The 18143-nt window shown below is 47.5% G+C and overlaps 1 protein-coding gene across 1 annotated transcript; it reads right to left on the bottom strand.

The window, feature by feature from the left end:
• Positions 1-14917: 14917 nt before the first annotated feature.
• LOC115319419 (sulfotransferase 1E1-like) lies at positions 14918-15886 on the bottom strand. The gene has a single exon (XM_029979394.3). It carries the CDS (start codon positions 15884-15886, stop codon positions 14918-14920), a length of 969 nt encoding a protein of 322 aa, XP_029835254.3.
• Positions 15887-18143: the final 2257 nt, after the last annotated feature.

Below are 18143 nucleotides of genomic sequence, written 5' to 3'. Positions count from 1 at the left end.
ATAATTCCGAACTGAAAGTCTGATTGTGTCCTGAATTTAAAAAAAGTTACTAGCAACAGACATATAAACCAATAAGACAAAACAGTGATTTACAAGTTCAAACAGGAATATGTCGAAACTGACCAGATAGATCTACTGAACATAGTATAGGTACATGTGGACCTTCAAGGGCAATGCTTTTTCTATGTGCACGAAGAACACACTGTCCACATTGTCAATATGAGCCCATCTGGGGCAGCAAAGCACTAGCGTCCTTTTAGGTCGCTCCAATTTCAAAACGCGCCAAATCAGCCGGACAAAGATAGGCTTCGTCTCCTTGCCTCTTCAGCGCGGCGATGTCGCACGATTTTGCCCCAGGGCAGCGACAAACTAGACTGGCGACGGCAACAATATGTTAGTACGCTGTGACGTCATGGCGGTTTAACAAGAACAGTGGAGAGCAGACTCAAAAATCGCGTGAAATCTTGCGGAGGTTGGGCCGGTGCAGAAGTCGCCGTATCGGATTCCACGAACCTCGTGGAAAACGGCACGGTATGCCCGTAGCAGGTCCGCTGCAATCCTTAGTACCTTCAGACGTCTCCCGTCTGATCTCTTTCCCAGCAAAGATAAAAGCTCCCCCATTAATTTTTAATCTACATATTTTGGTTATTCCAAACTGCACATGGTCATTTAGAAATACTTCATGAAATACCAAAGATATCAATATAAAAAGTCTTAGCTTGAAACGCAGAACACCCTGCTTGGAGATCGTCTTTGGACGGACATCGCCATACGTCTTAATGCGGAGAGCAAGTCGTCTGCTTCTTGCGCTGGGGTTGCAGTGGCGTCAGAACGACGCCGAGTTTGCCTTGATTGGAAGGATAGGGGGTAGAGCTCAATGCTAGATGCCTCAAAGTTGCCCTGCAATCATATTTAAGCGTCTATTGTTTTTGCAGTTTCCACATTTCTTGGGATTCGGGCAAGCCAGCGGGTACGGAGAGAGTAGCTAAATATCAGTGCGTCATATTTTAACAGGACGACGCGGAAACCTCCTCCACCTACGGGAGTGACCCGCGGTGCTGAAAGGGCGCGAAATGTGAGGTCTTTGGACCTGGGCTTACTAGTGGTCAGAGCCGCTAAAAGCCTCTTTTTAGTCGAAATACAAAATATAAGTGGCGCGAACCGTTTCAGTTATTTATGTAAGTAGTTTTTTTTTTTAGTGTTTTAGATCAGAAAAAAAAAAGAGATGCAGTTTATAAGGTATGGACACAAAAAATGATTTGCCGACATACCCGCCACCAGACGGTGGAAAAGGCGGCGCATACTAGAAAGGTGTAGTGGGATCAGGCACCGACGAGCGGCGAGCGTAGAGAGGTCCCGAATGTACGCCGCGACGCTACGGTTATATGCAGCCTCGAGGATCCGAACGGTTCCGAGCGTTCCGAAGGCCTTCGGTGAGGTTTGGCTTGCGGTTTGGCTGCTTGGCGGTATGACAGCGCGAAGTGGCTCCCGTCCTGAACTGATCTTTACCCCGTGTTTGCTGTCGTTTGTGACCAACGAAGTGTCATGCGGATTAGTGTTTAATCGCGCAGCAAATGCAATGCGAGCCGCCCTGGCTGCCCGCTTCATACAGCCTATCCATAACATGCTTTAGTGGCGTCCTCTCGAGCCGTTGACACGGAGTGCGGCGGCCGTGACTGCTCGCTGAGCTCACTACCCCACCTCTAGTTCACGGCCACTCAAGCAACCAACGAAGTCACGAAGGAGGTTATTTTTTTATTGTTTTGTAATATTAGTTTGCCCATGACTTTTAAATTAAAGCGCATTTTGAGAAAAGAAAAGGTTCATTAAGGTACTACGTTAATTGAGCTCAGGTTTGGCGCAAATTAAAAACCAGTAAAAAAAAGTCCTTGCAGGGCCCCTTTAAGGCCTACCCATTATTTTTTTTTCAATGAGCCAATCAGAGCTCGGCGTTTTGATATCATCGCAACCCCTGTCCAACAAGCAGACGAACTTGCGCACCGCATTGTCCGCGTGCTTACGCTGCTTGCGTTCACCAACATATCTCAATCGCACACCGAACACCAAGGCCGTGTTCCAAAATTTACTCGATCTTACTCCAGTGTAAGAGTTTTGTACCTTGGCGTTCCAAAAACTACTCGCGCCCAGCGTTCTTCAATCTGTGTTGTCACGTGACACTACCCGCCGGAGTAACTCGGGTCCATTTGGGTAAGATTTGGAACAGAGCCCAAAATGTCTCCTTTCGGTGCTGGCTCGACTGGCTACGACGATATTAAAAAGCCGAATTTTCGAGAATATTAGGAACTTTAATGTATTCGAGAGGGTCCTAGAGAGGACTCTCTTTCGTCTCCTTCTTTCTCATAACGTTTGACTGTATGCCCACACGCGCAAACAACTTAAAAACTAACTATAAAATCCACGACATTTCATTCGAGTTGTCAGCTCAGCGGTTTGTTACTTTTATTTTACTATTTCTACTAAGTACGCCCAGCTCGTTTTTGTGCGGCCCGGCCCGCCGAATGGAGACAACATTGATGACGCATTGTAAGCCAAGAAAAAAGAAACAAAAGGACTCCGCTTTTGGCTCGACCACGGGCGTCGGCGTTCGCCAGCGCAGTCGCACAGTCACTCTCATTACGCTCGCCTCTACTCTCTGATGCTCTTTCTATCCTCTTGCACTGTTATTTTCCTTTGTTTTCTTTCATCACTCAAAATCCTCTCAATTTTGGTCTTATTAGCGGCGAGGTGTTTTGGTGGCGCCCTCCCACGGTTCCCCCTTGTGACGTCATTACCTTGCAAACAACAAGTTCGATGGTAAATAGCATGGTGGAAGCTTGAAATCATTGCGCTCTCAAAAGAACACTGCCAACACCGTCAAAATTAAAGTTCTTTCATTCCTCTTATTTCCATCGATGATAAATCCCCTTTCCTGCGTCATAGTCAGCGTTCGGCCAATCGTGGAAGGCCGACCACAGCGACGCTTTCGGTCGTGCACGTCGCCAATAGCGCTCGCCGAAAAAAGATCGGGCCGTTCACATTTGTTGACACCTGCGGAGTGCGCGGCGCGAGCGTCTCGCAGTTTCCCGAACAGACGAGAGCTGACGAGAGCTCCCAAACCTCCTCCTTGCCGGCGCGCGCGTCTCGTCGCCAGCTCGTCAGCGGGGATCTGACGTCAGCAAGCGCCACTTCCCTCGTGCGTTGTGATTGGCTTGCGGCGAGAGAAAACTTTTTTCCAGCGTTCAAAATTGGTCCCAGAGCGATATTGCCCTCCGCCGGAAATTCTGCCAGCTAACGTCGCCGGGCGTCAGAATTCTCGCGAATCCGGCCGCCGGTTCGCAAGTGTGAACGAGGCATTAGGCGCCTGTTTCAGGTTTGAGCGGCGGCGTCGTCGGCGTCGGCGTAACCGCGTGTTGCATTATGGGAAAATTTACCTCGCTAAATTTGGCTGGTTACGTTTCCCCGCTAAATTTAGCACGGAAATTGACGTCACGTGGCCTCAATACCAATTCAGTTTTTCCGGTAAATTTAGCGGGGAAATTCAGCGAAAACTTCCCCGCTAAATTTGGTGGGGAAACTGAATTGGTGTAGTGGTCACGTGACGTCGATTTCCGCGCTATTATTAGCGGGGACATTTTCGCTAAATTTAGCGGGAAATTTAGCGAAAATATTCCGCTAAATGGAAGGGCAGGCGGCGAGAAGAAGGGGAATGAGGAGCATGCCCTCTCCTTCGTACCCTCCCTTCCCCCTCCTTTAAGAGCTCCGCTCTAATTCGGTATTACAGAGAATTGTAAACATCTTTATTTTTTTTTCGTACCAAGCAACTCGCGCGTTACTTTCCCATTTTGTTTTAGAACGCAGCTCTTAGGCGCCCGTCTCTGCGTGCAGCTGCGTCGGCGTTGCGCCCCGCTAAATTTAGCGGGGAATTTAATTGGTGTTGAGGCAACATGACATCGATTATCACGCTACATTTAGGAGGCGAATGGCGTCACATGACTGCGTCACGTCACCCATTAACAAATTCAGCTTATCCACTAAATTTAGCGGAAACATTGACGCCACATGACCTCAACAACAATTCAGTTTCCCGCTATATTTAGCGGGAAAAATGACGTCACGTGAACTCAACACCAATTAAATTTCCCGCTAAATTGAATGAAGGCAGGGTACAGAGGAGGAGGAGAGAGGAGGAAGACAGGAAGAGGAGGAAAGCAGGAGGAGGAGGGAAGGATACGGATTAGGAGGGGAATGCCCTCCTTTTCGTACCCTCCCCTCCTCCTCAAAAGCTGACCTGTAATTTCGCGCTACAGAGATTCGTAAACGTTTTGCGCTCAGCTTTTTTGAAAGATTCTTTTCACACGTTGCTGGTCTGAAAAAGGATTATTTCTTCCTTTCCAACGACCTTCCGGGGCTGAGCACCTCACTTGGCCGGGATGTCTTCGGAAGGGTACGCTTCACGGGCATAGAAGCTCAACGTCCGTGAACGTTTAAGAAAAACCGACGACAATAACTGGACTCTAGCCCGACGTCGAGCGCCTTCCGACGAATGAGTGGAGCACGAGTCTTCAATGCTGACGCAGAGCACTTTTCCAATTTTCTGCCCGCGCTCCTGGAGCTGGAGCGTAATGGCATGAACATTTAAGTGCATGGGCCTTCATACGGTCTTTGTCCCCGTTGCCTCGAAATACACCCACACGTCTGCATGCTTGTCTGCTTTTGGCGCTGAGGTTAAGTTGACGTCAGAACGCCAAAGCTTTGATTACCCACGATTGAAGAATAGTGGGTAGACCTCAATGCTAGCTTCCTTGAGGTCTACCCACTATCTTACAATCATAGCTAATCAGACCCCCGGCGTTCTGACTTCGCAGTAACCCTGCGCAACACGCAGACCCCATATAAGACAAGACTATACAGCACATATGTTTTAACTGCATTTAATACGTGTATCATTTCTTGCTTTTTGTCCGCTTTCGATATTCATTTTAATATACCGAAATATATTCAAAATTAATAAAAAATATCGCAAGATATACACTCTGAGCGTATTAAAATCAGACTTGTACGCAATCCGTTACGAGTAAAGAAGTTTCTTATAATCCCTTATATTTATCGGCAATTTTGTATAGGAATAATAACATATCTGTTACAGTAATTGTAAATAATTTTATTACACATTTACGTAACAGATTCCCTGTGAATGATTACATAATTAATCTACAACCCCCTCCCCCCCCCCCTTTTTTTGGAGAGAGAAAAAAAGAAGATCGTTCAAGAGGGACAAAGGACAAACATAAATCTCCAAACACAGCTAGGTGACTGGTGCGCGACCGAAAAAATCCGCCTGGTCCGGGTATCAAACCCGGGACCTCTCCATTACAGGTGGAGCGCTCTACCAACTGAGCTAACCAGGGGTTAGACGTCAGTAGAGCAAACGGGTTTTATCAGCCGCCACCAGTTAACACCAACAAGGGTGAAGCTTGCAATTTAAGGTTATGATTATAATGCAATTAAATGCAAAGGTGCAAGCGAGCTGGACAAGAATGACGAAAGTAATCCCTGGAGAAGGGGAACAAGAGGGACAAAGGACAAACACAAATCTCCAAACACAGCTAGGTGACGGCTGCGCGACCGAAAAAAATTCGCCTGGTCCGGGTATCGAACCCGGGACCTCTCCATTACAAGTGGAGCGCTCTACCAACTTAGCTAACCAGGGGTTGGACGTCAGTAGAGCAAACGGGTTTTATCAGCCGCTACCAGTCTAACACCAACAAGGGTGAAGCTTGCAATTTAAGGTTATGATTATAATGCAATTAAATGCAAAGGTGCAAGCGAGCTGGACAACAATGACGAAAGTAATCCCTGGAGAAGGGGAACAAGAGGGACAAAGGACAAACACAAATCTCCAAACACAGCTAGGTGACTGGTGAGCGACCGAAAAAAATCCGCCTGGTCCGGGTATCGAACCCTGGACCTCTCTATTACAGGTAGAGCGCTCGACCAACTGAGCTAACCAGGGGTTAGGCGTCAGTGGAGCAAACGGGATTTTTTCAATAATCCCTGGAGAAAGGGTTTTGTTCCCCTTCTCCAGGGATTATTTTCGTCATTCTTGTCCAGCTCGCTTGCAACTTTGCATTTGATTGCGTTATAATTATAATATTGTTCATTTTGGTACGCTGTCACGAGCATTGATGACGAGCGAAAAAATAGTCTTGACACACTTCACTTCCGAATAAAATTTTTTCGAAAAAAATTGGGTTGTGTGTATGTTTATACAGCCTAGAACTTGGTCTGCCTCAACGGGCGACTTTTCTCCCAGCTTTAGATGAGCAATTTAGCCACTGCAGTACAACCGCTAGCCTGGAGTCTTTAACGTGCATCACCCAGGTGATACATGACCGGACGCCGTGTGTGCGATGCTCATCCAGATCGAAACGGGCTGAGGTGGGGATCGAACCCAGGATCCCTCGGTTCTGCAGCGGGAGCGAGCATTCCTTTACTACACCAAGCGCCTGATCATAATCTAGAGCGCAGCTCTTAGGCGCCCATTTCCGGGTTTCGCGGTGTCGGCGTCACTGTCGGCGTTGGCGTAACCAGGTTAAATTTAGCGGGAAAATTGTCGTCACGTGTCCTCAATACCAATTCAATTTCCCCGCTAAATTTAGCGGGAAAATTGTTGTCACGGGACCTCAAACTAATTCAGTTTTCTCGCTCAATTTAGTGAGGAAAATGACGTCGCATGATTTGGTGTCACGTCACCAATGAACAGATTCAGTTTCTCAGCTAAATTTAGTGAGGAAATTCACGTCACGTGACCTCAACAGAAATTCAATACCCGCTAAATTGAATTGCTGTTGAGGTCAGGTGGCGTCAATTTTTCAGCTATATTTAGCGGCGAAACTGTGGGAGGAGTGGAGGGTATGGAGGAATATGGGAGGGTACTGAGGAGGAGGGTGGGAGGGTACGCAGGAGGAAGCTCCTCCTGAAGAACTGCGCTCTAATCTCGCGTTACAGAGATTTGTAAACGTCTTTCATTTTCTTTTTCTATCATTAAAAACACAGTCAGAAAATGCATATGGGTATTTCTAAGAAAAAATGTGAAATGGGTCAAGCTATATTTGTTTGTAGTCCCTTTTTTGCAGTCGAAGACGGGGAGAGAAGGACACCAAGTGATTGTGTGCCTCTTCAAGAATCTCGAGGCATAAGTGCAATCACAACAATTAACAATATTTCCCTCGGTTATAGTGGATATGCCCGTGTTCATAATGTCACAACAGGAGAGGAAGCTTCGCCTACCCTAAAATTCACTAAAGCGATGGGATAATAAGTGAAGCTGTTATAGCAACAAGCATCCTCGTTCGTTGCTGCACAACGGGTATTCGAACGCTCGATTCTCAACATCTCTTAGGGACGTATATATCCTTTTATCTTCTTTTCATCTTATTAAACCAAATTTTAAAAGCTACGCTTTTTTTTTCGCAGTACAATTTCCTTGGTTGGCCGACTTCATTTGTGAATTTTAACCCGGCAATCTGCATCCTTCACCCTTTTTGTGCATCAGCTTTTTTCGAGCACTTCGGAAATGAGAATGTTTTTGCCGTCTTTATTCAAGCAGTATACATCGTATCTCAAACTCATATTCAGTTTTATTCTGATCTTGCTGGCTTAATCTTTTTTTATCTTATTCCAAAATCTCATACACAGGAAGAGGCTCAAATGATGCACAACCGGTAAACACAAATTTGTTTTTTCTGCTAAGCTTTGATTTGCATTTTTTAGTACAACTGGTATCATATACATCACGCTTTAGATTAGGATTTATATCGTTTTAATTCTTATTCTCCACCCTAAAAGGAAGCGTTCGCCTGCATATCTTTAATCGGCGCTTATGATGTCCGAGAGCGAGGGTGTCTCTAAAATTAGCCTGCAAACTTCAGAACGTTGTCACCAAGTATTCTTTGGAAACGTTGTTTATTTACGTGGCAAAAGTAACTAGTGTCTTGGCTAGGCTCCAGTCGCCAAGTATTCCCGGCTCCAGTAAAATCAACGCGCCGCGTTGCGGCAGGGTTGAAAAGCTCCAAAAGGATGGTGTTTCAATGCGAACGTGTACTCTTGCAGCTTGGTTCTCGTGGACAACATAGCTTCACGCGCTTGTCACTTAAAGTCAGCCTCGCAATCACTGTTCAGTGATGCCGCTACAAAATAAGAGATCAGCCAGGACGTTGATCTTAACGTCCATGTACATCATGCCTCAGCAAAAAAACGTGGTTAACTGCTCTGAAACTACTTTTTGTGTATTCTGCTTAGAAACTGTCTGTCTCTTCTTTGAAAGTCAAAAGGAATATGAGAACCCTAATAATTTAAACGTCAACTAATTCGGATGCAATCACGAAGGTTGTCTATTAAGATTATAGTGTCGTGTAAGACTGTGCTCACGCCTGCTAAATACTATTTCGTGCGCAGAACCTAATTTTTGCTCATTACAAATATTTTGGTCGCGATAAATTGGTCGTGATAATCAGTAAGTCAAAACGTCAATATTACACAAGCGATATTCACTCTCCGCTTGGTTCAGCATTCGCTTAAATTCGCACATACGCGTATTCATATTCTTTAGTGTCGCATGTGAATCTGTGTAGGCTGCCTCTCAATAAAAATTTAGAAATATGATAAGCGCACCCCTATTTCAGCAACTCTAGTCCACGACTTAGTCGACATTTCTCGCCAAAATGCAATCGTGTCGTGTTTTGCCTCCGGCGGCCTGAACATCTGTCCCGGGGGGAGCTGTTTGTGGGTGGATCTTACGGCCCCTGTTAGGGCAGTCACAGGTAGTTTGTACACTAAAATCACCTGAGCTTGGCTGGAGAAGTCTATCAGCCAATCGCCGCAGGTTATCCATTGTTTTCTTCAAACGTGAGCCCGAGAAGCACGTCTGACGCGCAAGGACAAAGTTCTGGTAAACCCTTATCTGCTCTTTCGACGAACTCGCAAACGGCGATACGTAGCTTCCTTATTGTAGCTTGCCAACCCACGCAGGGGCTTGGAAAGTTTCCCTTCAACATAAACCTAAAGTCTAGATGCGTCACATGGGTGATTTGAGCTGACGAAATAAAAAGGAAAAACATCGTTTACATCAATTACTTTAAATGCAAAATCATTTCGTTCGGCACCGTAAGATCGGCCTGCCTTTAGAATATGGGTGCAGCAGTTAGCGTGGTAAGTGACCAATTTAGCCAGTGAAGTGTAATTCCTAGTATCTGCTTACATGACCCCACCTCGATCTATGGTTATTATGGCTGGGCAGTTTGTCGATTAACCTACCGACGAATCGAGGAATACTTTAATTCACATTAATTATTTAAACCGATTTATCAGTGCTGTTTTTGACGAAGCAAACTAAAATAAATAGAAATGCTTTCACCACTCAACGAGGACAAGTATACCTCTGAGAATGGCTAAAGCTAGCTGAAGTGTTAACCTAAGGTAGACTGCAGGGGCGAGGTTTGCAATTACAGGCAAGTGCTGAAGTATAGCGTGTCTCGGGCACTTCAATGCCGTCCGTACGAATGTCCGCTTACTTCATCGAAGACTATTGTGAACATTCAAAGTTGGCCGCTGTTCCCGCACTATATTAACGAGCATATTAGCCTCATGCAATGGAAGTAATATTCTCTGAGTGAGTTTGACTTTGAACGGTTCTCAACTACACATCGAGGTTGATTCGTAATCTAAATTCTATATTGCTCATTATTATTATGCATGGAAATGAACGAGACCAATTAATCAATTCATTAATCGATGAAACGGTGGCGACTGATGGAGTTTACAAAACGTTTATCGACGCCCGGCCGGAATGTTTTAAATGTTTAGCCAAGCATGTAATCCCTACAGCCCCGAACGCCCATGTTAATCGCTTCGGAAAGCAAGTAAAATTGCGCCATATATGCGAGTGTTCAGGGTGGCACCAACCACAGGTGGACACGCCGAGGACATGTCCACCTCGCGCGCCAAGCAAAGCCATGCACACACCGTCTTCACTCCTGAATTTCCACTAAAACTTGTCTCCGATCACAGCGCGCCGACACACCATCATAAAAGAACACCCAGGTGTGAGTTGAATTGGGGTCATTTCATTTAGAGGAGGTGTCGGCGAATGCGCTAAAAGGCATGTCCAATTGCCTTGGTTTTCAAAACGTCTTTTGCCAGGACAAAGCGGTTGACGTTATCTAGATTCAGGAATATTTTAATCGCACTGTGATATCCTTTAAAAGTCCCCAGGCTAGCAGTGGTGCTGATCTTGCTAAATGATTCATCTACAGCAGTGGTTCTCAGCCATGGATGTGTCGGGGACCCCTTGCGGACCGCTGGCAGTGATGGGGGACCCCTTCCAGAGGGGGAAGTGGGGCGAACGTTAGTAAGTTAACACATCTGGAGCATGAAACAGGTGCCTTTTATTCCTATGTAGCAGAAAAACAAAACAGAAGTGCCACATCTTTTCATTTTGGTCAATTCATCAATACGTGGCACAGTCGCGATTAAACAGAATTGCATATCTGCGGCCACATTCAACCTGCTCCGGTATTTACCTTTCAGGTATGCAAGCCTGGAAAACGTTGTAGAAAACTGTAATAGAAGCTTTACAGCCATCTTATGGAGAAGGGGGAACATTTCTGTAGTCCTCAACCAAAATGCCCCAAGGCTCACAGTGGGAAACCTTGCCTTCATCACTGTGTTTTACTGAAGCTCCATCAACTCATTTTCAGCTTCGACACGTTCATATGCCAAGCAAGCAACGTCAGCTACAAAAGGGGCCACAAGCCATGTGTCTGGGGCAGATTCTGGGAAGTAGTTCTTGATGCGGCACCTTAATGTTCTCAGATGGGCCATGGTCGTGGTTCTGTCACTCCCAGATACTGCCCCAGAGCCTGCAAGATTGCTGAGCAGCTTAAAATGAGAATAGTCGTTTCTGCTTACCCGGCTTAACCAACTTTGAAGCTTTTTACAAAAACCTCTCACCTTGTCCCCAGAAGAGACAACATTTGTGCCCATCCCCTGCATGCAACTGTTAAGCTGGTTCAGGTGCTCAAACAGGTCACACAGATAGGCAAGCTTAGTCACAAAAGAAGAGTCATGAAAAGGATCTGCGAGCGTCCCATCTTCTGCCAAAAAAACACTCAGCTCCTATGTAAGCTCGAACATTCTTGCGAGCACTTTTCCGCGCGAAAACCAGCGCACCTCGGTGTGCAGAAGTAGGTGTTGGTGCTCAGCACCCTTCTCCTCGCACAGAACCTTAAAAAGGCGACTGGTTTTAGACCTTGCCTTTACGCTGTTCATGACTTTGACGACATGTTTCATGACACTCGCAAGCTCTGGACTTAACTCCTTTGATGCCAAAGCCTCCCTACGAAGCATACAATGCTTGAATGCTACGGCACTGTTCACTTTCTTAACGAGCCTTAAAGAACCTAGATTGTTTCCAACCATGGCTCGAGCGTTGTCGGTGCACACATGTCCCAACGAAGACCGCGCGAAACAAAAAAATTGTTGATGCCATTCAAAAAATGTCTTGACCTCTTGTTGTGGTCTCCAGTTCCAGACAACAAAGAAGCTCTTCGGCAATGACAGAGCCATCCACAAAGCGCACAAACGCTACAAGCTGTGGGCTCCCGGATACCTCGCAGCTTTCATCGATGGCAAGGGAAAACTTCCCAGCCGACTTCAATTTTTCAATTACTGGATCCTGCACATCAGACGCCATTTCTCTGATTCTCCGTGCTACGGTGTCGTTCGAGCGTGGTATTTTGTCCAATTTTTTCACGTGCTCTTTGCCTCTGACAGCACCGACGACGTCCTTCATGCAGGGCATAAGCAGAGTCTCGCAGATGGTGTGAGGCTTCATCTGTTTGGCCACATGGTAGCTGAGCATGTAGCTTGCCTTGATAGCATCCGTCGAGCTTGCCAGCTGGAACGAAAGTCTAGCTTTGTACGCTGAACCTGTGGCGTCACGAGGGTCAGCGGCACCCGGGGCGGTAGGCCGCCGCGGCGCCCCCCCCCCCCCCCCCCCTCTCCGCTCTCGCTTGGCTCGTCGCGACTCCCCCGTTCGTTTTCCCCATCCCGCGACGCGTTGTATACATGTCGGAAGTTGATGTCACATGCACCAAAGCGAACTAGCAAAATCTGCCACCTAACCGCGAGGCCGGAGGCTCTGAAGTGCCGATCAGCCTACGCACAGCGAACAAAACGCACATTGAGAGTCGCCGGCTGCCGTGAACATCGTCAGCACAGCTTCCGTAAAGCACGACGAACAAGCATTCGGCAACTGATCAAGGCTAACGGCCCCATCGGACACCGCAGGCACGTCCACGAACAAGGCGATGCCATTGAACTATAACTTATTTAAAACTGTGGTTTGATAATTTCGACCTCACCTTGTTTGGATGATCCAGCTTTTGGGATTACAACTTTTATTTCTTGGTTTCGAAGAAATCAATGTCCTTGTCTTGGAAGCTTGGATGCTTTGTCTGGAGATGGCGTGTCAACCTCGTCGGCACCATGCAACTTTGAGCGAGTACTTCAGCACACAAAAACGCATTGCGGTCTGCCGCCGATATTGGCAAAGCCAAACAAACTTCAGATAACTTTCTTTGTAGCCACGTAACTTGGACATGGCTACGCGGCTCAGACAAACACGTAACTTTGCGTCCTAGGCCAACCGGGTGAGACTCCACGGCACAGCCACCGATGCCAGTCGAAAATCAGTATATGCGATATGATGATCCCGCTGCGGGGCACCCGAGACACGTAGTTCGGGAAGGTGTGGGGAAGAGGGAAAGGAGGTGACCGAGATGACCTTGCGCGGATCGCTGCGGTAGCTCCGGAAGCAGGTTGCAAATCAGCCACGGCCGGACTGAACTACAAAAAACGTGCCAACTAAAAAAAAAAAAAGAAAAATTTGTTGAAGGTCTCGCGGACCCCAGAAGTGGCTTCGCGGACCCCCATTTGAGAACCACTGATCTACAGAATGAACACTAGACGTGCCACTGGGGCTAGCTGGCTTTCCGCTGAGTCAACAAACGCGCAATAAAATACACCAACCTCACCAGCCACGTTGTTGTCGGAGCATCCCACGTGCATTGCACGAGCCGGCGCAAGCTATCTTGTGCACTGCCGCCTGCCTCCCGTGCACTAAAGATATCAGGGAGTCACGCATGCGCAGAACCATAACCTCCTTTTTACTCACAAATGTTGGCAGTTAGACGGAGGAGCCATAGAGTGCCCAATCGCAGATTTGAAGCGCGAGGATCTGGTAGCAAAGAGCATTTCACGGGGAATCTGGTATTCAGCGCAGAGCTTTTGCAGCGACGAGGACCCGAAACATGGTTTTCAAACCCGACGAGAAAAGAAGTGATAGCGCGAGAAACGCGATAGGGGTACGAGCGGACATTCCATTGCTCGGGAGAAGTGTGTTTCGGCGTCTGGCCGCAGCGGGGCGCCCATTACATGAATATGCTCTCTTCCGTTGTCTGCCGATTTACACTTTTCCCTTCGGCGGCTGCGTCTCGTGGCGATCTGCCAGGCTTTCTCAGTATACAGGAGGCTATGGCGGAACGCGTAGTAAGATCGGTCGATGACTTGATGAAACTGACCAACGTATAAAACAAATGACTGTAACACATGTCGGAAAAAAATGAGCCATAAGTCTAACGCAGAACAGAATATGCAGAAAGTGTTACTTCATACTTTTTTGAAAATGCAACCGCTCACCAAGCATGTACAATGGAATGAACTGTCCGGCTGACCGGAGGTACGTACAGACGGTTTGGCGAACCGACTCAAAGAGAGGCAGAAAAGTAAGTCAAAGGATACGGTTTGCTGCAAAACACTCAATATTGTTGACTCCATCGAAACACAATACAGTTGAACAACGATATTCCTGATTCACAAATGCTCAGACGCTACTCTTCAGGAGCTAAAGAAAACAGTACAATGCTTCAATGGCTATCGTGCAATCAAGCGCCTAGAAAAAAAAAAAAAACAGAATGCGAATCAATATTAAAACCAACACATGAACAATAATGCGCATCTCGGAAAATCAACTTTAGGAAGTTTATATTGGAAACATAAATCCAGAAATTTAATAAGGAGACGCACATATGTCTCGCTATTAATATAGACACACATTCTCTTCCAAAAAGTGTGCATCACGTGAAGTTTTTATAATAAGACATAAAAATCCGTTCACGTGTTGGCGCAGTTCGTCCCCAAAACTTTTGATTATACAGTGCGGTATTTATGTTAGCTGAGTCCGTATGAACGATACACGATTCTAACGCACACTGGGACAGTTCGGCATGACGTGGCTTGCAGAATGAGAAACGGTCGACATCGGCGACCACATCTTACTCGGGCATACATCTTAGATACTTTCATGCTCGAGATGGAATGAATGGGTTAAGCACGGCGCGTCACACTTTGGTTTTCAAATACCACCAAGAAGACAGCGCCCCCACCCCCTACGTCATTACCAATAGGAATACGCTGCGTCACCTATACTCCGTTCACCGTTAAGCCAAGACTAGAAGCTCCGCCTTCAGCGCGAGCTTTCTGCCCTCGCTAAAACAAGTGTGAAGGCGAAGGCACGCGCAACCAAAGCACTCAGGAAGCCAGCGAGCTCGCGCTGAAAACGGAGCTTCTAGTCTCATCTTAAAGGTAAACGGAGTGGATCTCTCATCAGTATAGCCGCCAGCACGTCTCGTAGCGTCTCACCACGAGCGGGACGCGAGCACGCGCCTGCCGCTTTACAGCGTACTTCAGCGAGCTTCATCGAGTCCGCCGCTTGGACGTGTCCGCCGATTGGACGAGTCGGAGACGCACTAACAACAATGACGTATTCAGCGGGTCTTGTTTTTCGGGTCACACCAATCTAGGCGGCTGAGGTAAGTGGCTGGGTAAGTTTTGATGCCGTAAATTCACGGCCCCAAAGGCCCATAAGGTCTGAGCCTCGAGTGTTCTCGCCAATCCAAGCTTCCATTCGCTCAAGCAGTTCCGGCGTGAAATGCGATCGCCAGTCGCCCGACGTTCCGTTGCGCACGTTGCACGCGGCTCTCGGTCCGCTCCTTATCTTCAGCAATTCAGCTTCCACATCTGGAGGCTGAGGAGGATGATTATAAATCACGGGGAGCTCCTCGGGATTGACCTCCAACATTTTCTTCATGTAACCTACACTGCTCTTCAACAAGATTTCGTCCATCAGGGAGTTTTCTCTTTCAAACATAGTCGCGTAAGGCTCACCGAGAAACTTGGCCAGCTCGAGTACAGTTCTGGCTGTGTGTGCCTTCAGCACCTCGTAGGTCAGGAAAAATACGTTCGGTTGGTGTCTTTTTGCGTAGCCCGACAGCACGTGTTCCAGCTGATCTCCGTGACCAATCCTGCCATTGATGAAGGCGTCCACAAAGTCTTCAAAGGTTCCATCTTGAAAACGGAATTGCGGCAGTCCCTTGACGTGATGGTAGAAAGAGACGCAAGTGTCATAAGGGTTGCGTGCCACGTAGATGTACCTGGCTTCCTCGGTGTATTGTAGCCGTCCAAAAGGCAAGTGTGTACGCAGAAGCCTTGGCGGTCGCTCGGAATGCCCAACTCCGTTTGCTTCGATGAAAGGAGCTTGTCTAGCGAGGTCTGCGAGGTCCCTTGGAGATTGGCCTTTGTTCAGGATGAGCAGGACAATCTGCGTGACCCAGTGCGTTCCAGATTTGGGATGAGTGATAAGGATCACATCGCCGGCAGTTGGCTTGAACCTCGAGGCTTCGCAATACATCTCTGGTTTCACCAATGGGGTCCGGGGGACGCCGTCGATCATCTGGAGGTAGGGAGTTCTTTTGGGTGCCTCATTCATGTTGACTTTCTTGGTTCTTCTTGATGGACCTGTAGAAACGATGACAAGAGTATTTTTATGGATGAAAAAAGAATAAAACAATTAAAACAGGGACAACACAACCACATCTTTCAACTAGCAACAGACGAGTAAACTTTCAACAGCGAGCAGCCGACTATACCCAGTAAGAGTAGAGGAGAGAAGGGGGAGAGAAGGAAAGATAAGAAACGCGAAGTGCAAGTCAGGATGGTAGGGTTATCTCGGATTTTAAAAATTCAACCCGAGTTTTCTCAGATCTTAAAAATTCAACCTCAGTTTTCTCAGATTTTAAAAATCCGAGATAACCCTACCACCCTGACTTGCACTTCGCGTTTCTTATCTTTCCGTCTCTCCCCCTTCTCTCCCCTACTCCTACTGGGTATAGTCGGCTGCTCGCTGTTCAAAGTTTACTCGTCTGTTGCTAGTTGAAAGATGTGGTTGTGCTGTCCCTGTTTTAATTGTTATATTCTTTCTTCATCCATGACTTAAACCAACACGCTCTTCTCCCAAGCAAAGTATTTTTACTCAGCGACCCAACAAAGAAATGATTTTGCGCACAAAAGCGCACCCCGAAGTGAAATTGACCGATCTTTAAGACAGGTGCACTAAAACTTAGTTCACTGTATATATTTGTATCTGTAGAACACTTTGACTAAGTGAAACCATATACAAATAAAACGAAAAGTTACAAGCGTTTCGTCATACTACAAGAAACGTTTTCTTGGGTAAGCCTTACATAAGCAACGTGAATAAATTAACGCCTGGAAAAACTCGAGTGTCAATATATACCGTGATCTCTGATGCTGTATCCCCCCCCTCGCCCCCCCCCCCCCCCCCCCCAAGCCCAGTTCTTTCTTTTTTATGCAGAATTGCGTTTTTGCTGAAGCCTCATTGATTTTGTATTGAAAAGTGCCACAGTACCCTCTAGGAAAGTTGTTCATATTAAAGAGGAACTCCACCGATTTTCGACCAACCTAATCCAAAGGCATCACCTGGATGACGATGAATTTCTGATTCCGAAATGCTACCTTGTACTCCCAGATTCACTTCAGTTTCACGCACGTCCGCCACGAAAGCTAGGGGCAGACGTGTGTCCCTTGCGCTCCACGGAAAATCAAGCTTTTGAGCGGAAATCGTGGTTTATGTGCGACAAATAAACACTACAAAGGAAGGGAAGAGTGGTCCAGTTTCGGCGGTTGGGACTCTTAAGCCGGTGAGTCAAGAACTTTTGATTTTACGGCGGTTCTCGTGATTCGGGCCCACGAGGTGGCCACTAACCTTCGTTAGGCCAGGCTCCGCCAGGAGCGTGGGGTCGGGATTCTCTCGGTACGCCGAAAATCCAAAGCATGGAAATGATTGAAGTGAAGGGCAGAGACATCTCGCCGAAAACCTCGCAGGAAACTAGATGGCTCACTGCGCACGAGCTGAAAAGAAAACGAGGAAAGCCGCCATCGAGAAAGCCGGCGGAGGACCTCAAAGTCATCCTTCACCCACGCGGCGGCTTCGACGCGGCGCAGTTGGGGACCGTCGCCGTGAGTGACGGCATGCTGCGCGCAGCGGAGATCAGCTGCGACGAAGCGTGCAGCGATACGCTGCGCATGAATGTCAGACAGAAGGCGCTCACACTGAGCACGACCAGCAGGGAAAACACTTTCAGATACAATGAAATCACCAGCATCCGGATAAGCACAAAGGACTACAGGCAGCGGCTTACATAACGGCACCCGAAGATATCAGTAAGGGAATCATCCACGGCATAACTGAAGAAGAGACACCAGATGGCATGGAGCGAAGCCTCGTAAATGCATGCGCAACGCCGGCATATATCCATACGCGAAGGGTGGGCAACACCTGCTACCGAGGAACCGGCTATCCGATGCCTGCTTTATAAAAACAAAAACAAAAAAAACATGAAGTTTGCCACCAGAGCGGGCACCTCGGCACAGGGGGGACGTGTGCACAAACCCGAAAAACGTAAGATGCCGGGGCTGCGGATTGGCAGAGCCTAACGACGACCACATGTGCTCACCCTGTCGCTAGCTCTGCGGCAGAGATCATCAAACCGGAGATAAGAAGTGCCGAGAGCTGTCCCGGACTCTTTACATTATAAGAGAACGGCAATGGAAGAGGATCCACCCACAGCGACAATGATACACAGCCAGGGACTGGCCGAGCCGCTCGAGGGAGCGGCCGAGCGCCACCAAATACAACGGCACCAGAGGGGTCCGCTCTCACTCAC

Source organism: Ixodes scapularis, unplaced genomic scaffold (genome assembly GCF_016920785.2).
Source record: "Ixodes scapularis isolate PalLabHiFi unplaced genomic scaffold, ASM1692078v2 PGA_scaffold13__105_contigs__length_92229423, whole genome shotgun sequence".
Taxonomy (NCBI): Eukaryota; Metazoa; Arthropoda; class Arachnida; order Ixodida; family Ixodidae; genus Ixodes; species Ixodes scapularis.
The sequence above is the reverse complement of the archived record's forward strand: the minus strand, read 5'-3'. Positions and strand labels throughout refer to the sequence as shown.

Coding starts and splice junctions, on each gene's coding strand:
- LOC115319419 (XM_029979394.3), bottom strand. CDS start 15,886: ATGAATGAGGCACCCAAAAGAACTCCCTACCTCCAGATGATCGACGGC.